Source organism: Populus nigra, chromosome 2 (assembly GCF_951802175.1).
Source record: "Populus nigra chromosome 2, ddPopNigr1.1, whole genome shotgun sequence".
NCBI lineage: Eukaryota > Viridiplantae > Streptophyta > Magnoliopsida > Malpighiales > Salicaceae > Populus > Populus nigra.
Genome location: NC_084853.1, coordinates 26,662,681 through 26,689,890, shown reverse-complemented (window position 1 = coordinate 26,689,890; position 27,210 = coordinate 26,662,681). Strand labels below are relative to the sequence as shown.

The following is a 27,210-nucleotide window of genomic DNA, read 5'->3' as shown; positions in this document are numbered from 1 at the left end:
AATTTATTAATTATTTTGTTAATAATATTAATTAAAATTAAAATAATAATATTTATACCACAAATATACAAATACTACTATTTTTAATATTAATACTTTCAATTACAATAAAATTAATAATATTTATAACATAAATAATACTATTTTTTATATTAATACTTTTAATTATAATAAAAATAATTATATTTAAAATACAAATAATTATATTTAGAAACCTAAGACCTAAGAACCTTGGATCTTAATGAAGAACCCAATAGAATTGGGTCCTGACGCAAGACCTATTAAGCTTGGGTTCTGATACTGGACTCAAGACAATCGGGTCCTGACACAGGACCACAATGAATTGGGTCTATATACAAGACTCAAGAGATTGAACTTGACGCAAGACTTATTGCCGTTGGATCCTGACGCAGGACCCATTCAACTTTGATCATGAGGCTGGATCCAAGATCAATGGATCCTGACACAGGACCCGTTACCATTGGGTCCTGGCAGAGGACCCAAGCGAATTGGGTCCTCACGCAGAACCCAAGATAATTGGGTCCTGATGCAGTACTCATTTGAAGGGTAAAAATATAAATTATTTTTCTTATTATCATTAGCAAAATATTATTTTTATAAAAATTAAAAAATAATAATAATTAGTATTAGTATTAGTATTTGTGCTATAAATATTATTATTTTTATTATAATTGAAGGTATTAATATTAATATTAATAATAATTGTGTTATAAATATTAATATTTCTATTATAGTTCAAAGTATTATTATTTGTGGTAAAAATATTATTATTTTTTTTATTATCATTGAAGGTATTAATATTAAAAATAATATTATTTGTGGTATAAATATTATAATTTAACTTGTCTGCCTAAATTGTTATATTTTTTAATCTTTAAAAAATAATTATGGTTTTTCTTCGATAGTAATAATAGTTTTTTTAAATTTATTAATGATAATGATAATAATAATAATTTTTAATTTTACATTTCAAATCAAATTTATGGTTGTTTTTTAATATTAATAATAATTTATTTCAAATTTATTACTTATTTTATTAATAATATTAATTAAAATAAAAATAATAATATTTATAAGTAAAATAATAATATTTTTATTATAATAATATTAATTATAATTAAAATAATAATATTTATAACACAAATAATACTAATTTTTATATTAATAATTTTAATTATAATAAAAATAATAATATTTAAAACACAAATAATTATATTTAGAAACTCAAGACCCAAAAACCTTGGTTCCTGATGAAGGACCCAATAGAATGGGATCCTGACACACGACCCATTAAACTTGGGTCCTGACATCGAACCCGAGACAATCAGATCATGAAACCGAATCCAAAGGTATTAGGTTTTGTAGTAAAACCTATTTCACTGGGATCCTGACACATGACCCATTCGACTTGGATCCTAATACAGAGCCCATTACCATTAGGTCCTGATGTAGAACCCATTTGAATGGTAAAAGTATAAATTATTGTTCTTATTATCGTTATTGTCATTAATAAATTTGAAATAAAATATTATTACCACCAAAGAAAAACCATATAGTTGATTTAAAGGATAAAATTAAAAATTATTATTATTATTATTTGTGCTATAAAATATTATTATTTTTAATATAATTGAAGGTATTAATATTAAAAATAGTATTATTTGAGTTATAAATATTAATATTTCTATTATAGTTCAAAGTATTAATATAAAAAAATATTATTATTTGTGGTACAAAGATTATTATTTTTATTATCATTGAAAGTATTAATATTAAAAATAGTTTTATTTGTGGTATAAATATTATTGTTTGCGGTATAAATATTTTTATTTTTATTATAATTGAAAGTATTAATATTAAAAATAATATTATTTGTGTTCTAAATATTATTATTTTAATTATAATTCAAAGTATTAATATAAAAAATATTATTATTTGAGATATAAATATTATTATTTTAATTGTAACTGAACTAATAATATTTACAATACAAATTATAATATGTTTGTTACTAATACTTTCAACTATAATAAAAATAATAATATTTATAAGGAAAATAATTATATTTAGAAACATAAGACCCAATACCCTTGGGTCCTGACAAAGAACCCAAGAAAATTAGGTCCTGACGCAAGACCCATTAGCCTTGGATCCTGACGCCAGACCTAAGAGCACTAGGTTCTGTTGCAGGTGCCAAGAGTATTGGGTCCGAACATAGGACCTATGAGCCATGAGTCTTGACAAGGACCCAAGAGAATTGGGTCCTGATGCTAGACCCATGAGCCTTGGGTCTCACTAGAGTCTACAGTCATGCGTGCGGGTCTGACCCAGCGTATAGGCAGGGCAACCCAAGCGCAAGGTATCACCACGTGGTGTGCTGGTCTGGCTCAATGCTCAGGGCTTGCTAGCCCCAGTGCCAGGTGTCCGCGTCCTAGGGCCTGCAGCCCCACCAAAATTGGAACTGACTATTTCTCCCCAACCATCCCTTCAATGCCAAATGCATCCCAGTGAAAAGACAACCCCACCCCTCCCCTGTTGTCCTTGCAACTCTCTGTGGCAAGGGTAGCTCTGTCATTACACTACTCCAATCCACAGTGTTTAGTGTCTAGGCAAACAGTAACAAAAACACTGAGCCCTTTTAGTATATTGTATAATTTAATATTGTGACACAATATATTTTTTAGAAGTATTTTTTGCTTAAAAATATATTAATTTTTTTTATTTTTAATATCAATATATCAAAAAAAATAAAAAATATCAGTTAATATTATTTTTTAAAACAAAAATATTTTTAAAAGACATCTAATTAAATAATTAAAGATAATTTGGGTGCACTTATTTTCCTCTCCCCATTTCTTTCTTCTATTTTTTATAAAGGGAAAACAAGAAAAAATCCGTAAGATTTTTTTGAGCAAATGCAATAAATAAACAAATAAAAGAAGAAAAAGAAGAGAGAGAAGGAGCAGACATCTCATGCCGATAACATACATACTGCGATTAGATAGTAGTACGAAAATATTTAACTATACTGTCTTGTTCTGTGTACATACTGACCATATAGTATATAGCCATAGCCGGATCTTTGTTGTCTTCTTTATGGTAGCGAGTAGCGAGTGAGAGAAGAGAAGGCGATGGATTATAACAATGACAAGTAAATATCTAATTTCTATTTTACCGGGTTTATTTGGAAATGCTATTTTTGTTTTCTATTTTTTGTTGGGACTAAAATGATGATGAGGGATGTGGGCTTTAAATGTATTGGTGGGTCATTCTATCTTCTGTTTTGGCTTTTGTTTTTTTACTGTATTTTACTTACTTATTGTCTTGTTATGCTAAATTTATAATGACATGCAAATTTACCTAAGCAAAGATTGTGGTATAATGTTATCATCTGGGCTAAGAGATCCAAAAGATAATTATGTTTTTTTTTAATGCATGGTTAGGACTATACAATAATTTGATCCAATTGCTGCAATTTTATGATGTTATTTGCTGCTATTTGATGTTTGTTCTTATCGTGCTATTGTATGTTCCATTTCGGGTTTGATTTTTGCTTGTGTGGTTTGTGATTATGCATTACTTTCACTACTTAATTTGTTCATCTTAAACTGTGATATAGTTCACTAAATTTTCCTTGTGATTTTCTTATGCTTCTTGTTATGATGTAAGAAATGTGTGTATGTAATTCTAAATTTGTTTTCTTCTTTGCATTGTGAAGTGGCAATGGGGAACATTGGGGTTGGCAACGTGATGAGCACTGTCTTAAAAAACATTTCAATGGTGGTAAGTTGCTGCTGCAATGCATCTTAATTTTCTCCCCAAAGAAGATATATATTTCAGCACCTCGTGTTTTGATGAAACACAAAAAAAAAAAAATGAAGTTGTTGATGTATAGTTGCTCTTATTTTTTTTTAATAGACATATCTCAATGTTTATAGGATGAAGTGACTCCAAACGGAGAAGATCTTTCCTACATGCTTGATGAGACAACTCCGGTTAAGGCTTGTGGGGATTTGGCTTGCCATGTTGATCATGATGGTGGTGTTTTAGTTCCAACTTACTTTTTTCCTTTTCCTTTTTTCCTTTTTGGTAATTGATAGTTGCTGGTTATTCTATCTCATTTGTAAGAGTGGATTTTAGCTAACATGAACAAGGAACATGAAGAATGGAGGGGGACTTGTTTGCAATTAAAAAGGTGTCCGCTATAGTTTGACACTCAATTAAAAGATTCCCCCTTTTGTGATGAAGAAATAACTCCTATATTCTTAAAATCAAATGTCAGTGTTGCTTATCTATTTACTCATGTTTAAAGCACGCTGTTATTTTTAATTTGGTTCTGCTATGTTGGGAGGTCTAAAAGCCCTTGATACGACATGAGATGTGATCCTCTATCTCATCGGCTCTATGCCTCCAACCCATCAAGATTTGAATTCAGGACTTTCAAGTTCGGATTTAAGCCAAAATAAACTGGAATTTTCCTTGGGAACACTGTGACCTGACTGATGATGGAAGAATGTGAAATTTGAATTTTATACTATACTAGTTTTTTGTTGTTGGTTATGAAAATCATACAATGTGTATCCATGCAAACCATTTGTAGTAGGTGTGGTGATTAATCTTAGTTATTTTATGAAATGGGCATGGAGCTTTGAGAACATTGCCTACAATGCAGTTTTCAGATCTGTCTTAAATATTAGATTGAGCTAATTGAACATCTTTTTTTTCTTTGACCTTTTATTTTCCTATATTATTCATATGGAGTATCAATGTGCACTCCATTTACTTTAGAGAATGGATTAGTCCCTATATTCCCTTGTATTCGTATTGAATATTTCCATAATTTATGTTTTTGGTTCCATCTTTAGGAGATAAAAGAGTCACTTGAAGAAGTTTTGCCACAAGCATCACAGTGGGATTCTGGTTATCAAGGTTTATCTCTTGCAAAGTTATGTTGCTAAAACAAATATGAACTTGAATATCTATGCTAGGCTCTGTAATCGCAGTGCGTCATATTTTTATAGATATTTCTGCCTCCAGTTACAATGGCTTGGATCAGTCATCTGAGCGGTGGATCGCATACTGTTTTAATGACTCGGAGATGCATTTTAGTCCCAATAATATGTATGCTTTGTTTGAACTTTAGACTTCTACACCTTATTAGCCTACAACTACAATCTAATTGTTTTGTTATCTGAGAACAAAGAATCTCCCTGGAGCATCTGATATTCAAATTGATATTTCAGGTATATGAAATTAACTTTCTAGTTCAGAAAGTGTCCGAGTCACTTTTTATTAAGCACTTAGGTGTCATGTACGGTGTATAAATGTTAGTTTGCTACTGTAGATTTCTGCAATGACCCTCGAAATGTTGTTTTTAAAAGTCTCTCTATTCTCAAATATTCTTTTTTTTTTGCTTGTATATACTAAAGCTTAATATGTGCTATCATCCCTTGTTTATTAGATATCCTTTGATAACTTGGAAGTATCTCTCTTTGAGGTCATTGAGTTTGATATTTTCTTAACTTTGTTCTGGTTTCTGTTTTCTTTTGGCCAAAAAAGAAGGAGAAGCAAGATAAAGCATAGAAGTACCATGCCACTATAACATTCCCGACTTTATTCTTATTCTTATTTATGTCTTTGGAGATAATTGGATTTCTTTTCTTTTTTTTTTGTTTTGGATATTTTTACTACTCAAAAATTGAAAAATAAAAAGTAATTATGCCTGACGTTCTATTTTTAACCCTTAGGTATGAAGTCCTTCATCCAGATACCCACGAAGTTAGCTATTTCTGTTGCCTATCCATTTGCTTTTATCAAACCTTGTAGGGTTCACGGAGATGTCACTTTGAATGAAATAAACCAGCGGATCCACACTCCACCATCGAAAGCAAAGCTAAAGGATGAAGAACCCGTCGTTTACCTCATGTCTGCTTTTTTCGGGAAGCCTGTTGTTGGCAAAACTAAAATTCGCACAGAAGAAGGGAAAGGAAGCATCACAATTATGAGAACTAAAGGCTTATATGATAAGTGTCTTCCTAAGTTGCAGCCTGAGTCCCCTTTACTCTACGGTCGAGTTTTTTTGCTATGTTGTTCTCAACCCTTCAAGTACAGAAGTTGGTAGTGCTTCATTTTTTTTATTCATACTGTTCTTGGAATTCATATATCACCTCATAGCGTTTATGCTTCCAGATAGCATTTTAGGTTTCTATGGTTGTTGTTCTATACATAGTTGCTTGGTTATTTCGACAAGTAAAAACTCCATGTGCTTTTGGCTTCAAAAATACCCTGTAAGTGCTTTCACTGGAATCCTTTCGATGTGCAAAGCTTTTGTACTGGACATGTGCATCAAGAACTAGAAGCTGTATTTAAAATTGAGTGGAAGCACCGCTTGTTTGATTTTGGTTGAAGCTGGATGCATTTTTCAAAGTTTTGGTCGGCCTCAAAGATCATAATTCACTGATGTTCTTGACAAATCCATTTCTTTCTTTCGTGTTCTTGATCGATTTTTTGTTTGTTGCAGTGCCTGCACTTAGTTTTCTCTGACATTAATTCTTGAACTTCGGTTTGGTAGAGTATTGTGCCAATATTAGTTTACCACCTTGGAGGAGTAACTTGGGATATCAGTTGACCATAATCATTCTCAGGAAGCAAATCTTGAATATCATTATTATTATTACGGAAAATTACAAAACCTTCATGTGTTTGGAAACACATCTTGTAAATAAACTAACTATTTAACAAAATATATGAAACGTGTGTGTTTTACTGTAATATTATCGTGTATTGCTACAATGAAATTATATTTTTGCTCTTGAGTAGAAAAAAAAAGCCTCGAGGGTGGGGTGTTTTGATCTTTTCCACTAGCTCATTAGTCATTATAAGATTGCTATGGGTATGTTAGTTTTTTTCAAATACTTCTTTACCTTAGGATAAAAAAAATGTTAGGTTGTTGGGCAAGGGTTTTTTGTTTTCCCTTTCTTCATATACAATTAAAATACGTTATTAACCTTAGAAAAAAAAAGATAAGGTTTGCATTTGAAGGTACTCTTGTACTTTCACACATGTTTTTTTTTTTATGATTACCAAGGTTAAGGGGATGTTTTGGTCTTTTCACATTTACTTTTTATTCAAGAAAGCTACTAGCACATTTTCATTATGCACCAGTGAGTAGGTGACGTCCACGCTATTTGGGCGGTGCGTGTAACACCACTTGGTACCCAAACATAATCTTTCATCGTGTCTTTGAATACGTCATCGTGTTATCTTCCTCATGATATGGCGTGTGACAACGCATGATGGTTGAATTGTCACACGTAGTCATTTTTTCTTCTCTCCCCTTCTTCTCTTTTTTGTATAAAAAAAGTGCTCGATTGTCCTTTTTATTTTTTTTAATTTTAGTCTTTATTCTTTTGATTTAATTTTTTTCTTATTCCTTTTATAAAAGTCTTGTTTGTTTTCAATTTAACCCTTCAATTACAATTTCTTTTTTTTTTTCATTTTGGTCCTTATTATTTTAATTTTAATTTATTTCCTTAGCCTTTTTGCTAAAGTTTTATTGGCTTTCAATTTCATCCTTCAATCAAAGTTCTTTGTTTTTGCTTTTTTTTTTTTTTTTATTTTAGTTCTCGTTCTTTTGATTTCTTATTTTGTTCTTATTTCTTTTATAAAAGTTTTGATTGTTTTCAATTTAGTTCTTCAATTACAATTTCTCATATGTGTTTTTTTTTTATCTCAATCCTTATTCTTTAGATTTTTTAATTTATTTCTTTGGCTCTTTTATTAAAGTTTTATTGGCTTTCAATTTCATCATTCAATCAAAGTTTACGTTGTTTTATTTTTTCTAATTTGACCTTCATTCTTTTCATTTGTTTTTTCTTATGTTAAAGCTATTTTTCATTTCAATTCAACCCTTTAATTGATAATTTTTGTTTGCCCTCTTTTTTTTTTCACTCTCTTTCTTTTAATTAAAATTTTTTTAGATCTTTTTGAGTAATTGATTTTTTTTTATTTCTTCTTTCAACATTTGATTTGTTAGGGATTTGATTTCATATTTTTTTCCATTTGTAGCGCTTTCAATATAATAACCTAGGTCACGAATTTAAAAAGTTAATGTCATTTGACTGTTTTTTTTGCTTATTTTCTTTTACGATCTTATCATTCTGCATTAGTAATTTATTTTTTTATATTATTTTTGTGATTATTTTTTATTTTTTATTTTTATAAATTTATCTTAATTTGATATAGTATAGTAACATATGACATTGATTCACCTTAAAATCCATTAAAAAAAGGGCATTTAATTGATGTACAAGCTACTTGCAATTAAAAATCTGAAACTATTCAAATTTTCTTAACGAAAGCCCAACATTAAAAACAAAAGGGCCCATCGGCGTCGTCTTCTTCTTCATGTATTGTAAAACCCAGGCCCACTACTACACGCAGGGGGAGGGGGAGGGGGAGGGGGAGGGGAGGGGGAGGTCTCGCATAGTACCCCCTCGATTTGGAAAAGAAAACACGCGCACAAAAATACCAGATAGAACAAAAATAAAAAAATAACAATAAACGAAGGAAAAAAAGAAAACAAAGAACAGGATTAAAGGCAAAGAGAGGCAGAGCAAGTCGCTCTGATGGTTAAATTTCGAAGGTGTTGTTAAATTCTAGGGCAAATTTCATTTCGTTTTGATTTCCAAAGAAAAAACCCCAGGAGAGAGAAAGCGTGCAATTCGGTGGTTACTAAAAGCCGTGCCCTAGCTTCTCAAATTTGTAATTCAGGTGATTATTGCTTTACTTTTTTCAGTGAATTTTGCTACTACTTTGGAAACCCTAGAGTTGGGGTGCAATGTTGGATTTTTGAGAATTGTGCGAAATTAGGGTTTGTTTGAGGCAATTCCTTTTTTGATTAAATGCTCAAGGATTTATGCGGTAAGTCATATCTGTATGCGTAAAGGTGGTGGGGAATTAATGCACTAACTTGGTTTGCTCGTGTCTTAAACTGGTAAGCTAGGGGTTTTAAGTTTTTGAATAGCTGCTGCCTGCTTGTGTGCGAATTTGAAACGACGTGGGTACTAATGTATTTTGGCACTGCTGCTTGCTTGTGTGTGAATCTGAAACGACGTTGGCACTAATGTATTTCGCCACTGCTGCTTATTTGCGTAGAAATGCATGTTGTGGGAACTAAGTACATTTATTTGGTTGTTGTGTGATCATTAATTGCTTTGTTTTGCACACTTATGGATAATGTATTTGCTTCTTTTTAGAAACCTAACCTGTTTGAAACAGATTGCTTGACTCACTGTGAATAATACACGTTTGCTTGTGGAAGTTTGGTGGGGCTTTGTGATGCTTGCAAAGGAGAATGGCATAGCAACTCTGCTGTATAACTGGCCATGGAAATCATTTGGTTGGGTTGGTTACAAAAGATGTTTCAGGGTTTATGGCTAGAAAAAGAGTCTCTTTAATTTTCAGGATTCTTGCTAGCAAAGAGAAAACTGTGTAATAGTTGGGAATGCATTCATGATGTTTCCATGCTTTATTTCTTGTGATTCCTTTGTTTTAAGCAGAGTTGAGATTGTTTAAAAAATTTCCAACTTTTTGTAGAAAGCTAGATTATTTTACAAGCTGATTTGCAAATGACATGTGCTATAGATTTGGAACAGCAAACTTTTTAGCTCTCTGTCTGGCTTGCTCGAGTATTCATTTTTTTATTTCTGTTTTGGGCACTGGGGGAGCTATCATATGTTTTTCGACATTCATGTTTCCATAGCATGATGCATTGCTGTAAATTTTTCTAAAAGGATGTCCACTTATTTCCTTTTCTATTTTGGAGAAATAATTTTTAAGCTGCTGCATAGATCTAAATTCCTGCATCTTTTATTGCATGCAATACTTATTTACCGGGTCAGTTCAAGAACTCAAGCATTTTAATGTCTGCATGCTTCCATGTAGCTTATTATGCTTATGGAATGAAGGGAGAATATATAATATTAAGACATCTTAATTTGACAGGATGATTACCTTTCTGATATAGATGGCCGGATCTAATGCATTGACATTTTACTTTTGCTACGTACCATTGCTCCTTGAATTTTTGAATAAGCCATAATAAGATATCTAGACTTGCCCATCTATCTAATACACATGCAACCTAATTTAGTCAAACCTTTGGACTTGAAAAGACTGATACACTTATACAAGAAGATCTATCCATCATGCATACGATGCTAATTTCATTTTCATTTTACTGGGGGGAAAGTGCCTTTTCATTGTGGGCCACTCTTTTCTTCATTCTAATATTAGTCTTATGTCTAATCAAAGAATTCGACAGTTTTTTGAATTGATGGGAGGAGTGCAAGGCCTCTAGCTACTGAAGTGGTAATGCATGGATGTGGTCCAGGGTCTGCTCCCCTAGTAAATGCTGAAGTTGATTCCATGGGTGGGGTTGTTGATGGCGGAGTTGGTATTGGTATAAAAACCTCTCCACGGCAAGCAGCAATTGAGAAGGCTCATGCAGAACTTAGGTAACACTGGCATGCTTTTTTGTGTGTTTTACTATCAGTTTTTGTAATTTCTGCATTTCTTTCGCTACATGAGAAAAATATGTCCTAAATTTCTTGATATTGGCAACTAAAATTTGATGTTAACAGACAAGAGTATGATGTTCGTGAGGAACGGAGAAGGGAGCTAGAATTTCTTGAGAAAGTATGGCAATTTAAGCTTTTTCTTGCTATTTTGAACTCTTTTATGTTTTTACCTCCCTTTTAAATTCTTCCTTACTTGCAGGGTGGCAATCCTTTGGATTTTAAATTTGTGAATGCAGCTTCTGTTAGTGTCCAGTCTACTTCACTCACGGATCATCACGTTGAACAGTTTGGTACTAGGTATATTCCTTTTGCTGTGGTGTTTGACTGACTTATAGTTTGCTAGTTGGCTAATGCTTCTCCTGCTTCAATTTTCCCCTCTCCATATTGTATTACAGTGAAGCAAAAGGCAATTTTCCACTGACAACATCACTTCACGGGGATTCTGTAGAAAGTAGTGGGAGACCAGGGGCTACTGCAGTTTGTGAGCCCAATAGTGCTGACAATTTTGATGGTGAAAATGAGTTACTTGAAGTTGAAAGAAAACCTACAAATCCTAGTAGAAGGAATAAAGTGACTCAATCAGAGCAGTCTTCACAGATGGATGGGACTCATAATGCCAAGGAGTCTGAAGATTCTGCTATTTTTCGGCCATATGCTCGAAGGAATAGGTCCAGACCAAACCGTGATAGTGCTCGATCAGGTTCAACTGATATTGTTCAGAGTTCAGGTGGTCATGGATCTTCCTTACCAGTTCGAGGAGGTGCAAGGGATGTGAAGGGGTTGGTAACTGAAACAGACAATCATAAAGACCAGAATATCACTTTAGTCTCTAACCCAAAGTCTCCAGCTTCAAATGGTATGGTTTCCCAGATTGAGGCTTCCAATACCCATTCAAACATGGAACTTGATTGTGTGCAGGCACTGAAAACAGTTGCTAACCTGCCTGAATATAGGCTGGATGTTACAGAGTCCAATGTCTTGAGGGATAACCTGCATGATCAACCTTCAGAAGCTGATACTGAGAATGCTTCCAAGGAATGTGATCATGATGGAGGAAGGGAGCAGGTTATTTCTGCTTGTCCTGAAGGTCTACCTTGTGCTGAATCAACAAAGACTGAGAATGAAACTGGTCCGGGTCTGCTTAATGGTTTTAGTGACTTGAAAAAAGATGGAGATGAAGGTCAAAATGGTAACACAGCAATGGGAACTAAAGGATTCGATTCAGAGTCCTCGTGCACCCAAAATAGCATAAGCTTGGATGTAAACAATGAAAGTGATTTGTGTGCCAATTACAGAAATGATGATACCAATGAAATACTTTTTAAAGAACTATCAAAACATGAAGGAACACAAAGTTTACTATCAGGTAATATGGGAAATGAAAAGAAAGAGACTAAGTCTATTGAACGTGTTGCTGCCATCAATGATGGTTCTGTGCATCAAAACTACTCTATTGAACATGTTACTGCCATCAATGATGGTTCTGTGCATCAAAACTACTCTGGCAATGATTCTACTGTCAAAAGTGAGGAAGAGATGAGAAGTTGTTCTCACCCTCAAAATGAGGTGAGGTGTCATAATCTTGAAGGGGCGGAACAAAATGACCATGTAGCACCTGAGGCTGATACAAAGGCGGGCAAGATGTTGGCTGACGGTTCCAATTCCAACAGAGAAAACATTTACCCCAGTGGTCCCCAGGGCTATAATGATCCATCTATTCAAGAGCTTCCCCACCTTATTTTGTTAGAGAAAAAATCTTCTGCGGCCCTTGACCCACAATCTTGTTCTAATACACAATTGAAATTGGTAGACAAGGCTCATGAAGATTCTGTTTTGGAAGAGGCACGGATTATCGAGGTTGTTCCTTCATACTATCTCTTAAACATACCACATCTATTTCTTCAAAAAGCTTTTAAAAGAACTGACATAGTTTGGCTTGCAGGCTAAGCGGAAGAGGATTGCTGAATTATCTGTTGGAACTGTGCCCTCAAAGAGTAACTGGAAATCTCACTGGGATTTTGTCCTTGAAGAAATGGCATGGTTGGCAAATGATTTTGCACAGGTCTGACTTTTTATATAAGGAATTTCTTGCTCAATTGTTTTTTTTCCCTCGTGAAGAATTTATCTTGTACATTTAAGAACTCACTATTAGCGCCTATATTTAACTTAATCTTTATTTAAGCTTTGTTATTTATTCTATTTCCTCATAGGAGCGTTTCTGGAAGATGACTGCTGCTGCTCAAATATGTCGCCGTGTTGCTTTTACTTCCAGATTGAGAGTTGAGGAACGAAATCAGCATCTGAAGCTAAAAAAAGTTGCTTATAGTCTGGCTAAGGCTGTCATGCAGTTCTGGCACTCAATGGAGGTGTATCTAAGTAACAATTGTCAAAGTTTTGGTTCAAAGAATGGCAAGCATGAGTCGATAATCTTTTATGGGAATGAATTTGCTGTCAACAAGTTTGGAGAAATTGATAAGGTGCTAGCAATGTTTGGAAACCACCTTTTCCATACTCATCTATTTAACAGCCTGGAATTCATTTTTCCTTTGTTTTTTGCTTTCAATATATAGTATTCCCACTTTCGCAAAACTTTTCACTTAATTGAAATGCACTTCATCTGATAAGTGGAGATATTATTTATTCCACACACACACATACAAAGACAGCTTTGGATCAAAGTTCATTTTCCTTTGGATATTGATAAACATAAAATGAATATGCTTTTAGTGGAGTTTAGAACTGCATTAATTTTCTGAAATGGTATGATTTTCGTCCTATTCGTACTAAGTATTGACCCATTCTGAACATTTTGTTCATGAGCAGGTGGCATGCAAAGAGTTAGAGATACAAAAGCCTGTCAAAAAGATTGCCCATGCCATTCATGGATATGCTTTAAGATTTTTGAAATATAACAGCTCTCCAGTTCCTTCCCTTCAAGAAGTACCAGCAACTCCTGAGAGAATAGCTGATTTAGGCATGATGGACATTTCATGGGATGATCACCTCACGGAAGTATGCATACCTACCTTCTTTATGTTTTTTATATCTGTTGTCTTGTTTATGTTTACCAAAGCCATCTCCTTTTGATCTCTTAGATGCATGCCTGTGTGTTTTACTCTAACCTTGTTTGCACATAAATCACTCATTATGCATTCAACTTTTTATTTGCAGAAAAGCCTGTTCTATGCAGTTCCCTCAGCTGCCATGGCAATGTACAGATTGTCCATTGAATCTCATATCATGCAAAGTGAGGTAATTAAAATATTTTGAAAGCTATGGAACATGTTCTTGGTTTTCTCTATGCTTGAAAGACATACAGTTTGACAAAATTTAGAAAGAATACTGGAGAATGACTTCTAGCGGGCGAAGTTGGCTTGGCACTTGATGCTTGTAAACTACAAACTGTTGATTTTTTCCCTCATCGCGTTGTTTTCAAGTTTGTTCCATCTTAATCTTGCTTATTTGTTGAACTTTGTTATTCTTCCAGAAAACTCACAATAACATGCAGGATGAGGTTGATACATCTATGTATGACACTCCAGCAGGTAATGCTAAATGTACTTTATCTACTAGTTCCTTGTTGATTGAATTTGTTCTCTTTCATTGGTTCATTCCCAAATTTCAGACTTTGGATGTCATGACAATGCATATGATGAGGAAGAAGAAACAAGTGCCTACTATATGCATGGCGTCTTTGAAGGTAGCAAGCAAGGAAAACATGACCAGAAGAAATGGAAAAGCTTCACAAAGTCACCTTCTGCAAGATCATATGATCTGGCAACTGATTCACCTTATGGACACTGCACCACCGGGCCTCAACAAAATGTATTGAAGGGGAAAAGGCCTGCTAATAATCTTAACACTGGTTCAATTCCAACAAAACGCATGCGTACTGCTTCTAGGCAGAGGTTTACAAGTCCTTTTACTGCTGGAACCACTGGGGTTCTACCCCAGGCTCCAATGAAGACAGATGCGTCAAGTGGAGATACTAATTCTTTTCAGGATGACCAGAGTACTTTGCATGGCGGATCACAAATACAAAAAAGTGTGGAGGTCGAGTCAGCTGCAGATTTTGAAAGGCAGTTACCATATGACTATGCCGAGACGTCAGCAAAACTGAAGAAGAAGAAGAAAGCAAAACATCTGGTACCTAGGAATTCTCATAGTTCAGCTGATGCTGGGGGCTTAGTTTATTTTAATAAAGTCTGGGTGCTTTCTAAAGTGGTTTTCTTTGTAATGCTTGTTGACTAACACCATTTTTGCAGGGTTCTGCTTATGAGCAGGGCTGGCAGCTGGATTCCACTGTTCATAATGATCAGGTGATGTAACTTTTTTTAGGTTTGGATGTTAGATATAATTTTGCATTTTTTTTAAGCAGAAAATATGATGAGCACCAGGTAATTGTAAAATTCAGGTTGTAGTGTCATTAATTTAGAATTTCAGCATGCATTTTGGTCTAGAGACTTTTAAAAAAAATGTTTGGTGTTCCTGGAGAGAGCACCGTATGAATTGAAGTACGACTTCAATTGCTAAGGAGCCATGTAATCACCATTTTAATAAAATTATGGCCGAAGAAAAGCAGACACTAGTCATAATTGATGCAAAATATGACAGAGAACCTTGCAGTGATGTGTCAAAACATGATCATTCGCTCAATGATTGTTGCTTTTGGGGTGTAAAACAATCTTGGGCAGAAGCACTTTTAAAATGTGGAATGATATATTGAGTTTGTTGACTGCAAAAGTCACATAAACTGAACTTGAGAGAAATTATGGGTATTAGGAATCATATATTGAGTTTGTTGACTGCAAAATTCACTGATAAACTGAACTTGAGAGAAATTATGAGTATTAGCTTCCGCTAGTTAAAGTTGCATCCAGTCCACAGATGACAATGTTGGTCAAGGTCTTTCTAAAAGAATTAACTCTTCTCCTAACTTTGCCATTTCTGCTGGGTATTGGGATGGGGGAGTAGTTATGGTAAGTCTTTTGATTGAAAAACTGGTAGAGAACACCAAGTTGACCATACTTTCTATTAAATGGATGATATGAACAAATTTATGATGAGTTTATGTAACTTTTCTGGTATATTGTTAGTGCATTTATTTATGTAGTGTTAAGCACTTGAGTGATCAATGTTTTCTTTTGTCTAATCTTCTGTCTACCAAATTTGCGTTATAAAAGCTATTTTCTAAACACACTAATTTTTATACTGGTGCTTTTCTACTAGCAGAGGGATAATTTCAGAAAGAGATCAGAGAGTCATCATTTTGACTCTAATGGAACTAGTGGTAAAATCCCATTCATCTCATATTCTTTTAATAGTGATTTGACAGGTATACATATGATTTCACGTTCCTCTTCATCCTTGACACTTTGAAATATCTTCTTTAAGGTTTATATGAGCAACATAGTGCAAAGAAGCCAAAGATAATGAAGCAATTGCTAGATAATACTTTTGACAGCATGGCGCAAATGACTGGGTCCGTCCCATCCCCAGCCCTTTCCCAGATGAGTAAGATGTCAAACACAAATAGATTCATCAAATTGATTGGTGGCAGGGAAGGGGGAAGAAAAAATAAATCAATGAAGGTACTCCCTGGTGAAGTTGTAGCTGACCATGTGCCATATGCTCTCAACTCATCACTGTTTTCTTAGATATATCTTTCTATGAGTTTGAGCATTTGATTTCCTGTGCAGATGTCTGCTGGGCAGCCAGGTTTTGGAAGTCCTTGGTCACTTTTTGAAGACCAGGTTGCTTTTCCCTTGGTGTCTTTCTTGAATCTGTTCTTTGGTTGCTAAAATTCTGATCAAGTACTTGAGACTTCTTTGTTCTGCTTCTTCAGGCTCTTGTTGTTCTTGTGCATGACATGGGTCCTAATTGGGATCTTATAAGTGATGCTATCAACAGCACTGTTCAATTCAAGGTAAATAAGATATTTTCATCTATCAATTTTTACCTCTTTGTTTGGGATGCATATCAGGTCACTACACAATAGTGTCTACTGTCTACAATGTTTCATAGCTGGTAAAAATCTATCTCTTCCTTTTTCCCTACATTAGTAGTTTTCACTTTTCAGATGGTGAAGCATCTCTCTCTCTCCCCCTCCCCCCTCTTTGTTTTTTCTGCTGAAAATTTCATATATTGGCACTTGCCCAACTTGTCCAGTGTATATTTCGCAAGCCTAAAGAATGCAAAGAACGCCACAAAATCTTAATGGATAAGGGTGCTGGTGATGGGGCTGATAGTGCTGAGGATTCTGGATCTTCTCAATCCTACCCGTCAACTTTACCTGGCATTCCAAAGGTAAGGTTGCTATGTTGTGTCCTTTTCTGACCTGAAACTCTATGCTTGCTTTTGTAATTTTAGCTGTGTACCATTGAGCTTAAGCTTTGCTACCCTGACAGTCTTGACTGTTCTGTATTGCTGTATTTTAAGCAGGGCAGTGCCAGACAGTTGTTTCAACATTTGCAAGGGCCAATGCAAGAGGATACCCTGAAGTCTCATTTTGAGAAAATTATCATGATTGGGAAGAAGTATCTTTACAAAAGGAGTCAGGTTTGTTTGCCACTCAAAGTGTAGCTGTATCTGTGCTGATCATGTCATGTTGCTAGTTCTCACTTCTCAGAAGCCCAACCTAACACTGTTTTATACCTTCCATTCAAATAAATCCAAACTCTATTTATCCGTCTTCATACCAAAATTTATTTGCCAGCTGAATGATAGATCAGGCATCACTTCTCTTCTCAATTTTCTACCATGTTTTTTTTCCTGATATTCCATTCTTTTGAGATTGTTACAGAATTTGAGGACATGTTCCTTGTGGCTGCTGTATAAAGTAGAATTTTTACCTGCCCTGGGAAAAAACCTGACTGAACATTTTGTATCTGAAAGCATTACAATCATGCTTTGTTTATGATTTTCCTTTTGCAAAATACTTTCGTGACTGATTTTAATTGCTGTATCTTGTGAAGAATGAAAACCAGGATCCTAAGCAAATAGCAGCAATTCACAATTCTCATGGTATTGCTCTTTCCCAAGTTTGCCCAAACTTAAATGGAGGTGTCCTAATGTAAGTTTTTATTCTTCGGTGCATATCTATGGTCTAGCCTATGGTGTTCAGCTTATCACTATACAACCAGCTTCATTACTTTGCAATTTCTATCTTCTTACTTTTCCTGGAATGTATTTCATGTCTTTTGTCTTGTACAAGAAATTGAATATTACTTTACTTTATTGTTTGGATGAAGGCCCCTTGATCTCTGTGATCCAAGTGCTTCAAATCCAGATGTTCTTCCCATTGTGTATCAAGGTTCACATGCTAGCAATTTGTTAATGACAAATCAAGGTGCTATAGCATCAATGCTTCCTACTTCTGGTGCAAGCTCTTCTCTGCAAGGATCTTCTGGTGTGGTTCTTGGCAGTAACTCATCATCACCATCTGGTCCCCTTAATGCACCTCTCAGGTAGTATGCTATTTTATATCTTCACATTATCATTGTGTTTTTAATGAAATTGTGATTTTTCAAACTTTGATTTTGGGTCGTCATATTTAATCTCAGAGATGGTAGATACAATGTTCCAAGGACATCCTTACCAGTTGACGAGCAGCAAAGAATGCAACACTGCCATCAAATGTTATCTAATAGAAACTTGCAGCAGTCTAACTTGTCTGTTTCTGGGGCTCTTTCTGGAGCTGATCGTGGTGTTCACATGCTACCAGGTGGAAATGGTATGGGCATAATGCCAGGGATGAACAGAAGCATGCCACTCCCAAGGCCAGGATTTCAAGGAATAGCCTCACCATCAATGCTGAATCCAGGCAATTTGCTTTCTCCCAATATGGTTGGGATGCCAAGCCCTGTAAATATGCACTCTGGAACTGGTTCTGGTCAAGGGAACTCGATGAGACCTCGCGAGGCTATGCATTATATGAGGGTAAATACTAAATCTTTCTCTACATATGCGCTCCATCTCTATCTTCTCCCTCTCGCCCTCCCTCCTCCCCCCCCTCTCAGGATGCTCATGCATGCGATTGCATTGCTCTTGACTGAGGCTGTTTCATTAATTTTTGCATTATACGTGTCTTTTAAAGTTAATAGCTTTATGCATTACACATAAAGTGTTCATTGTAGTTACATGACATTCTAGACCACGGGTCATTACAACTCTGATCTGGTGTAATAAGCTTTCTGCTGCTGGTATTTGCAATTGTACTTTTCTTTTCCTGTGGAAATCAACATTTTGATGTTATGGTATAAGTTCATATGCGTTTCATTGGCATCACTGCATTATAGTGATCAGTACTTCTATATTACATAACATATTATATTTTTGCCTTAGCTTGGCCATAACCCTGAGCATCAAAGACAAATGAAGGTACCAGAGCTTCAGATGCAGGCAACACAAGGGAACAACCAAGGAATTCCTGCCTTCAATGGGTTGAGTTCTGCTTTTGCTAATCAGATGGCCACTACGCCAGTGCAGACATATCCAGGCCATCCCCAGCATCAGCATCAAATATCCACACAACAGTCCAATATGTTGAGCAATCCTCATCATCCCAATCTTCATGGCTCCAACCATACTACAGGTTCACAGCAGCAAACAAATGCAATGCACCATGCTAAAGAAAGGCAAATGCAGCAGCGGCTTCTCCAGCAGCAGCGGCTTGCTGCATCTAGTGCTTTGGTGCCCCATGCCCAACATCAATCCCAACTTCCCATAACATCATCTATGCAAAGCAGTTCTCAGATTCCATCACCAACTGCATCGCAGCCATTGTCACCACCCCCTATAACTCCACCTTCCCCAATGACTCCCATTTCAATGCAGCAGCAACAGCAGCAGAAACATAACTTGCCACATCATGCTGTCAGCTGGAATCCCCAAACTGGTTCCAGCGGGTTGACCAATCAGATGGGAAAGCAACGCCAATGGCAGCCACAGCAATTCCAACAATCTGCTCGGCATCACCCTCAACAACGACAACACTCACAGTCTCCACAGCAGGCTAAACTCTTAAAGGGGATGGGAAGAGGGAACATGGTGGTGCACCAGAACCTCTTGATTGATCATTCTCCTTTGAATGGCCTTTCTGTTCCTCCAGGAAACCAAGGTGCAGAGAAAGGAGAGCAAATCATGCACTTGATGCAGGGTCCAGGCTTGTATTCTGGGGCTGGGTTAAGTCCAATTCAGTCGTCTAAACCACTGGTTTCTTCACAATCCCTGAACCATTCTCAGCCACAGCAAAAGTTATATTCTGGCTCAACAAACCTTTCGTCAAAACCACTTCAGCAAATGCCTTCCCATTTGGATAATAGTGTTCAAGGCCAGGTTCAACCAGTACTCTCTGGTCAAACACTAACAGCCACTCACCAAAACACTCCAGTTATGGTCCCTAATCATCAGCATCTGCAAGCACATCTACAGCCACACCAGAAGCAGGTTAGTCAACCTCAACCAGCTGTTCAGAGAATGCTTCAAAAGAATTGGCAGGTGAATTCTGATCTGGCAACTAAGCCTCAAAATGATCAGAGTCATACTGATCAGCAAACTCCAAACATCTCCCGGACAGGAACAAGAACATCCACAATGACGACCCAGGGCTGTAATGATACAGCTAATGTGGCACCAGTTGTCTCTTCTGCCTCTGCGATACAGTGGAAATCATCAGAATCACCCTTGCATGATTCTGGCATGGAAAATTCAGCCTCTCAGGAAGGTCCTATTGGTAGCCCAGCTCTTACAAGTGCAACTGGGAGTGAGCCAGCTGTCAGCCTAGGTTCAGTCCACAGGCAGTTATCAGGAGGTTTGCCCATGAATGGCCATAATGGTGGAGCACAGTGGCCGCACAAACAACCACAAAAATCAACAGCCTTACCACCCCCATGCCAACAACTGTTGCAGCCACAAGAACAAAAGTCACAGCAAGAACAACAACACTCACCTCAACTGCTGCCACCACAGCAGCCGTCTCAGCTGTAGACACAGCATCTTCAATCAGTACAAGGCAGTTTACATATCAGGCCAAGGAATTCTAGTCTGGAATGGAGCAATTTGGTGGATTGTGCAGTTCAGGAAGCAGTCAGTACTTCTGGGGTCGGGTTTGCATGCCCTTATGACAGCTGTGTACAGGTAGATTTGGCTTCTCTTTTTTGTTTCCCACTCCTTAGTTAAGCTGCAGATTCTGATCGACTCTGATAGGATATCATTGCATTCACATTAACTTTTTGGTTGTTACCATCAAGCAAAATTCTCTGATTCTACTAGCTGTATCCTATGATGTGGGGAGTTCAGTTGTTTCAGTTAAGATGAGCAGAGATTAATTGTCATGAATTTCATGCAGATGAAGCTGGTTACTTTGCAGCAGGGGCATTGCAAGATGAGAAGAGGTGGCTTGTCATTTCCAGATTCTGTTAGCAAAGAGATCTCTTCGGGCCATTTTTTTTTTGTTCTTTTTGATTTATTGGGTTATTTGGGGCCCGTTTAATAAATCTTGTAAATTACCACCGGTGTAGAGCTTTGGGAAGATGGAGACAGATATAGAGGTGTGTACAGGGTCTCATCTCCCCATTTCTTGTACTTCTCCCCACCTTTTTGTCTGGTTTCCCCACTTCTGTGCAGAGGGGCCCGTTTATTTTTGTTTGTGCCCCAGTAGGTTAGTGCATGTATCATTTACACACTTTCAGATTAAGTTTAGTTGCTCTCATTGTTATGGGCAAAGCCTTTGAGAAGTTTTGTGAATACACGGTCCACGCAATTAGAATGGCAATCACTCTCTGCCATGGTACCTATCAACATGCATGAACTTGCTTCTTCCATTTGCAGCAAGCCTTGATCCATCTCCTGCTGTACATATTGAACTTTGCGTTTCTGTTCATCAGAAGGCTTAGCTTTGTTTTTACACCCTTGATTACAACAGTTGTGATCACCGAGGTTGCTTGCTGTAGATGGAAATGAAGTCTAAAGTGGTTTGCATTAAGAAATGCAAATCGCCTTCCCTTTCTTGTTCTTGGTTGCAAGAGCAAATTGTATTTGTACAGCACAAACTAGGACATTCTTTGGCAGCATCTTTTTGGAGTTTTGATACTGTTCCAAGTCCTTGTTTCCGAAATTGTTTTGGCGCCTTTCACGTGTGTGTCTATATATATATATATATATTCTTTCATTTGCTTTATTATTTTATTGTAATATTTGTAACAGTGGACAATAATAATAACAAGGTTGTTAATTCCGTTCCGTTTTGTTTGGAATGGCCGAAACATTCTATACCAATTCAAAAAACGGAACAAAACAGAATAATTTTTATCTCATTTAAAATCTCGGTTCGTTCCGGATTTTTCGGCTAAATTTCAGCCGGAACGTTCCGGTTTCATTCCACATGTTCCGTTCCGCTCTTGAAAAGCCATTGAATCAAATTGAACCTTGTTCAATTTAATTAATTAAACCACCCAAATATAAAAAGCTCTTTTTCATTACTATTTTCAATAACAATGATATTAATAATAATATTGAAAATTATTATTACTATTTTCATTAACAATGATATGAATTTTTTAAAATTAGATTTATCACTAATATATATGGTTTATATTCATGTTTTTTTTTTTTCATGTTTATACTTTGTAGGAATTTGAGCAAAATAAGGGATGCTTTATATTCCATTAGCCTTGATAATATTGACCTAATTTTATATTTAAAATATGTGTTAAAACATTTTACTTTCATAATATTTTGATATTTTGTTTAAGTTGAATTACTTTAAGTTAAAGATCTATTTAATCTTGAGTATTTAGAAATATTTTAAATTTTGAAATTATATCTGTTTGGCATTGTGTTTGTATTACATAATTTATAATTAATTTATCTTGAATTTAAATTATGTTTATATATATATATATATATATATATATATATATAAACAGTACAATCCCAAAACGGCAAGCCGAAATACTCCGAAACTAAAACATTTCATTCCAATTGAAAAAACAAAACACTTACCGAAACGAAAATGACAACCTTAAATAATAATATGAATGAGCATGTGGGGGTTAAGTTCACGCCTGATGGGATTTATAATCCCCAGATTCTTGTGCGCCTGGAATGATCAGAAAAAACCCAAACCTCTTTGTCAGGATTGAAAACTAAAGGATTTCGAGGTCCTTCAGTTTTCTGCTAGTTAGCTAGCAAATATCATAAAAAATTAAAATTTAAAAGTATTAGGTCTGATTGTAACATTGAACTTAAAAGTATTGAGTTTGGTTGCAACTTCAGATCCAACAATAATATATATAATATTAATAATAAATTTAATTTGTGTGCTAAAATTTTTATTTTTTTTTAAAATTTATTATTGATAACAACAACAACAACAATAATTTTTAATTTTACATTTCAAATCAAATCTATGCTTATTTTTTAATATTTATAATAATGTTTTTCAAATTTATTAATTATAATAAAAATAATAATATTTATAACACAAATTATACTATTTTTAATATTAATACTTTCAATTATAATAAAAATAATAATATCTATAGCACAAACAATACTACTTTTAATATTAATACTTTTAATTATAATAAAAATAATTATATTTATAATAAAAATAATTATATTTAGAAACATAATATCCTAGAATCTTGAGTCTTGACACAAAACTCATTAGCCTTAGATGCTCACGCCGGACCCATGAGAATTGGGTCCTGACGCAGGACCTATTAGCCTTGGGTTCTGACATCGGATCCAAGAGCATTGGGTCCTGCTAGAGCCCAAATAAATTAGGTCCTAACGCAGGACTCAAGAGCATTGGGTCTTAATGATGGACCCATTAGCCTTAGGTCCTGGCGAAGGACCAATAATATTGGGTCTAACGGGGTTGTAAGACCCAAGGAATTTGAGTTTGCGCTACAGCCACACCCAAGCTCCTTGGGAGAGGGGCCCCTTTCCTATCCCAAGTTTCTTGGGCCTGGAAAGGGATGTCTGACCCAAGTTAATAATAATAATAATAATAATTGATTTTACCATTCAAATCATTTTTATGTTTTTTTATAGTAATAATATTTTTTACAAATTTAATAATATTAATGAATATAATAATATTAAACTAACCTGACCTAAGTTCTTATAATATTTATAACATAAATAATACTATTTTTAATATTAATACTATTAATTAGAATAAAAATAATATTATTTATAACACAAATAATAATATTTTTTTTATATTAACACTATTAATTATTATAAAAATAATAATATTTATAACACAAATAATACTATTTTTAATATTAATACCTTTAATTATAAAAAATAATTATATTTATAACACAAATAATTATATTTTTTTATATTAATACCTTTAATTATAATAAAAATAATTATATTTATAACACAAATAATTATATTTTTTATATTAATACCTTTAATTATAATAAAAATAATAATATTTATAACACAAAAAACCTAAGACCCAAGAACCTTGGGTCATGACGCTGGATGCAAGAGAAATATAATAATAATAATATTTATGATACAAATAAAAATATTTTTAATATCAATAACATTAATTATAATAAAAATAACAATATTTATAATAGAAATAAGAATATTTTTAATTTATTCATTATTATATTAATAATATTAATTATAATAAAAATAATAATCTTTATAACACAAATAAGAATATTTTTAATATCAAGACTTTTATTTATAATAAAAGTCTTGGGTCCTGACACCAGACCCAAGTAAGTTAGGTCATGACGCAGGAGCCATTAGCTTTGAGTCCGGACCTAGTGCTTTTGGGTCTCCAAACTTATTGGGTCCTGTTGTGCAGCCGGGCCCAAAGCTATTTTGGGTCCTGCCCCTAACAGGACTAAACTCTAATAAGTCTTGCTAAGTGCAGGACCTAACACATAATTTATTTATGTATTTAATAATATATATAATTTAAAACTACTAAATAAAAAATCTAAAAATAATAAAACGTTGATAAAACTTTGAATCTCATACACTTATGTTATAAAATTAAAATATCTTATATTACCCAAAATAATATTATATTATAATATTTATAAATTATTTTTTAATAGATTTTATTGTTAAAAAATTCTCATATATAATACAAATATATAAAATATATGATGTGAATAAAAAATTTATTGAGAGCTCCATCAACTTTAATATGATAATATTAGAGAAAAAAATTATAAAATTTTAAATTTTTCAAAGAATTTTTGAAATGCAAAAAAATATCTTAATAAGAAAATTCAATACATCCTCAAATAAAAAAACATTATGATCACCTAACTTTTAAATAATATAAAAAAACTCTTATCAATGAAACAAATTATATGGGAGAAAAGAAAAAACCCCTTTGATTGAGATAAAATTTATAGATCCGTTGTCTAGTAGCGTGACGCACTATAATCAGCATCAAATGCAGGACTAGAACCCCACTTCTTTTAGAAACTCATTTCGTCGCTCTTGGGCTCTCGCTTTCAGTAAAGTGAACCTTGGTATTTCATTTGCTGTTCAATAATACGCTGTGGCACTTTCTGATTTTCTAGAATCAGTTCTTTTCGCAATTGAATTTGAAGGAACTGCACATTCACAATGGCAAGAGGAAGACATTTCAAGAATGGGTTGACTTTAATTTGGCAAATGAGTTAGGGACCAAGGTCTATAGACTGGCGCCTTCTATTTGCAGTAGCCGTCCATACTAGATGGGCTTGGAGAAATAAGGCGGAACATGAGCCCAGTTGGACCAGGCCGTCGTATCTTATTAGTAAAACTTACTATTTGAAATTCAACGGATCCCTTGTTTTCTTTTTTGTCTTCTTGTGAAATAATTGAAATGAATAAACTTTTTACCATAAAATGAAATCCCCCTCCTCCCGCCTTTTTAAGATAGTTTTATTGATCAGTAATAATAAATAATGGAATATTAAATAAGAATGTCAGTTTGTTTGAATTTGGTATACACAATAATCTTCAATTCGTTAGGAATTCCTAATTTTGTTAACATTAATCAATCCAATTTTTTTTTATTCGGCTAGAAATACATAAAAAATGGTATATTTCTTCCCTTATAAAAGAAAAAAAAATATATCTATATTTAAAAATTTAAAACGAAAAATTGGATTGATTAATTTTTAGATCAAATTGATACATGATTGAATTCCATGTATCAGAATGGAATATGGGATGTAAAACAATGTATATGGACCTCTCATATATTTCATATACTAGATTAGATATGCTATGGGATATATATGACAAATGGACCTTTACCGAATTTTTAATCGTGGACTAAACCAACTAAGGGGAGAGCTGGTCTTTCTGAAAGGGTAAACATAGTAGATACCTTTTCCACGTTAGGAAATTTGGAAGAGTAGTACCGATAGCCTTAGTACGAGTTGGACCTTTCTTATTCTTAGTCCTCTTATGACTCTTACACAAGCTAGCTCTCTTATGCGCTTGCCTCAGATTACTGGTAATGTTTTTTAGGCCCTTCTTACTCTGCACTGTCAGATCAAGGGAAGGAATGAGAAGAATAACCTTTTCCAACTCACTCTTATCCTATTAGTAGAACTGCTAGTCTTCTAAGCCTGTTAGTTATTATGCTAGGTAAAAAGGGGAGCCGGAGAAAGACCAGTTTTTAACTACTGTTAGCATGTTAGCTCGTTAGTAGTACTGATAGAATAGATTAGGGACTTCTTAAATTAGGAAACTCTAAAGTTGGAAGAGCCAAAAAGAAAGAGCCATTCGATGCTAGAACCGGATGTCCTTATGCAATTGGATAGACTGGAAGAGATTGCGCTTATCGCCAAATGTCTCTTCTATTACGAAGACCGCCTGGACGTGAAGCTTATCCAGGAGATGTTTTTTATTTGCATTCACGCCTTTTGGAAAGAGCCGCTAAACCAAGTTCTTCTTTAGGTGAAGGAAGTATGACTGCTTTACCAATAGTTGAGACCCAATCGGGAGACGTTTCGGCTTATATTTCTACTAATGTAATTTCCATTACAGACAGACAAATATTCTTATCCGCCGATCTATTCAATGCTGGAATCAGGCCTGCTATTAATGTGGGTATTTCGGTCTCTAGAGTAGGATCCGTAGCTCAAATTAAGGTTATGAAACAAGTAGCTGGTAAATTAAAATTGGAATTGGCGCAATTCGCAGAATTAGAAGCCTTTGCGCAATTCGCTACGATAGAAAGACTACCTCAGAGTGCGAGGCAGGCACTTTTCCTTTACTACGATAGATGACTCTGGTACAGTAGCACCCTGACTTAATAATCGCATAGGCACCCGGGAACCCTACTCAGTAAAGAAGGGGAGTCCCTAAACTGCTAGCTGGTATGGAGGGACTAGCCGGGGACAGGCAGGATTACGCAAGGTCCCACTCCAGAACGCACAGCTCGCCATGTTGTTGCATCCATAAAACAGGAGGATAAGTACCGAAATAAAAGTGCTCTCTGAACCGAACGTGAAAGTCGTTTTCCATCAGACGGCTGTTCCCGTAACTCCACTCTCGACTTGGATTATATATCCAAAAAGGTCCGCTCTCGGCCATTCCACACGCTGCCTAGAAGAGGCGT

General features: G+C 34.7%; 3 protein-coding genes across 5 annotated transcripts; all 3 read left to right on the top strand.

Annotated features, from left to right (window-relative positions):
- Positions 1-3,744: 3,744 nt before the first annotated feature.
- Positions 3,745-6,142, top strand: LOC133682897 (protein XRI1-like). The gene is made up of 6 exons (XM_062106442.1): positions 3,745-3,804; positions 3,960-4,070; positions 4,887-4,950; positions 5,043-5,142; positions 5,218-5,264; positions 5,769-6,142. Exons 1-6 carry the CDS (start codon positions 3,745-3,747, stop codon positions 6,140-6,142), a joined length of 756 nt encoding a protein of 251 aa, XP_061962426.1.
- Positions 6,143-8,487: 2,345 nt separating this feature from the next.
- LOC133682881 (chromatin modification-related protein EAF1 B-like) lies at positions 8,488-21,375 on the top strand. 3 transcript variants are annotated; one of them, XM_062106428.1, is made up of 23 exons: positions 8,488-8,793; positions 10,346-10,538; positions 10,665-10,719; positions 10,801-10,898; positions 10,997-12,458; positions 12,544-12,663; positions 12,812-13,078; positions 13,425-13,613; positions 13,773-13,853; positions 14,089-14,146; positions 14,227-14,747; positions 14,867-14,920; positions 15,834-15,891; positions 15,996-16,192; positions 16,301-16,354; positions 16,447-16,527; positions 16,770-16,907; positions 17,043-17,159; positions 17,576-17,673; positions 17,852-18,067; positions 18,164-18,539; positions 18,945-20,738; positions 20,950-21,375. In XM_062106428.1, exons 2-22 carry the CDS (start codon positions 10,396-10,398, stop codon positions 20,586-20,588), a joined length of 6,027 nt encoding a protein of 2,008 aa, XP_061962412.1. In that variant the 5' UTR covers positions 8,488-8,793; positions 10,346-10,395; the 3' UTR covers positions 20,589-20,738; positions 20,950-21,375. The 3 variants fall into 3 exon arrangements, with proteins under 3 accessions (XP_061962412.1, XP_061962409.1, XP_061962410.1); XM_062106425.1 differs by having other exon boundaries at positions 17,040-17,159; XM_062106426.1 differs by having other exon boundaries at positions 10,336-10,538; positions 17,040-17,159.
- Positions 21,376-26,437: 5,062 nt separating this feature from the next.
- On the top strand, positions 26,438-26,878 carry LOC133682895 (ATP synthase subunit alpha, chloroplastic). Its single transcript, XM_062106441.1, has one exon. The coding sequence runs from the start codon at positions 26,438-26,440 to the stop codon at positions 26,876-26,878; it is 441 nt and encodes a 146-aa protein (XP_061962425.1).
- Positions 26,879-27,210: the final 332 nt, after the last annotated feature.

Excerpts from the sequence above, each read along its gene's own strand:
- LOC133682881 (XM_062106425.1), top strand. The coding sequence starts at position 10,396 with ATGCATGGATGTGGTCCAGGGTCTGCTCCCCTAGTAAATGCTGAAGTT. Across the intron at positions 13,079-13,424 it reads AGTTTGGAGAAATTGATAAG|GTGGCATGCAAAGAGTTAGA; the intron begins GTGCTAGCAATG and ends GTTCATGAGCAG. Across the intron at positions 14,921-15,833 it reads CCACTGTTCATAATGATCAG|AGGGATAATTTCAGAAAGAG; the intron begins GTGATGTAACTT and ends TTCTACTAGCAG.
- LOC133682895 (XM_062106441.1), top strand. The coding sequence starts at position 26,438 with ATGTCTCTTCTATTACGAAGACCGCCTGGACGTGAAGCTTATCCAGGA.
- LOC133682897 (XM_062106442.1), top strand. The coding sequence starts at position 3,745 with ATGGGGAACATTGGGGTTGGCAACGTGATGAGCACTGTCTTAAAAAAC. Across the intron at positions 4,951-5,042 it reads GTGGGATTCTGGTTATCAAG|ATATTTCTGCCTCCAGTTAC; the intron begins GTTTATCTCTTG and ends ATATTTTTATAG. Across the intron at positions 5,143-5,217 it reads CATTTTAGTCCCAATAATAT|AACAAAGAATCTCCCTGGAG; the intron begins GTATGCTTTGTT and ends TTGTTATCTGAG.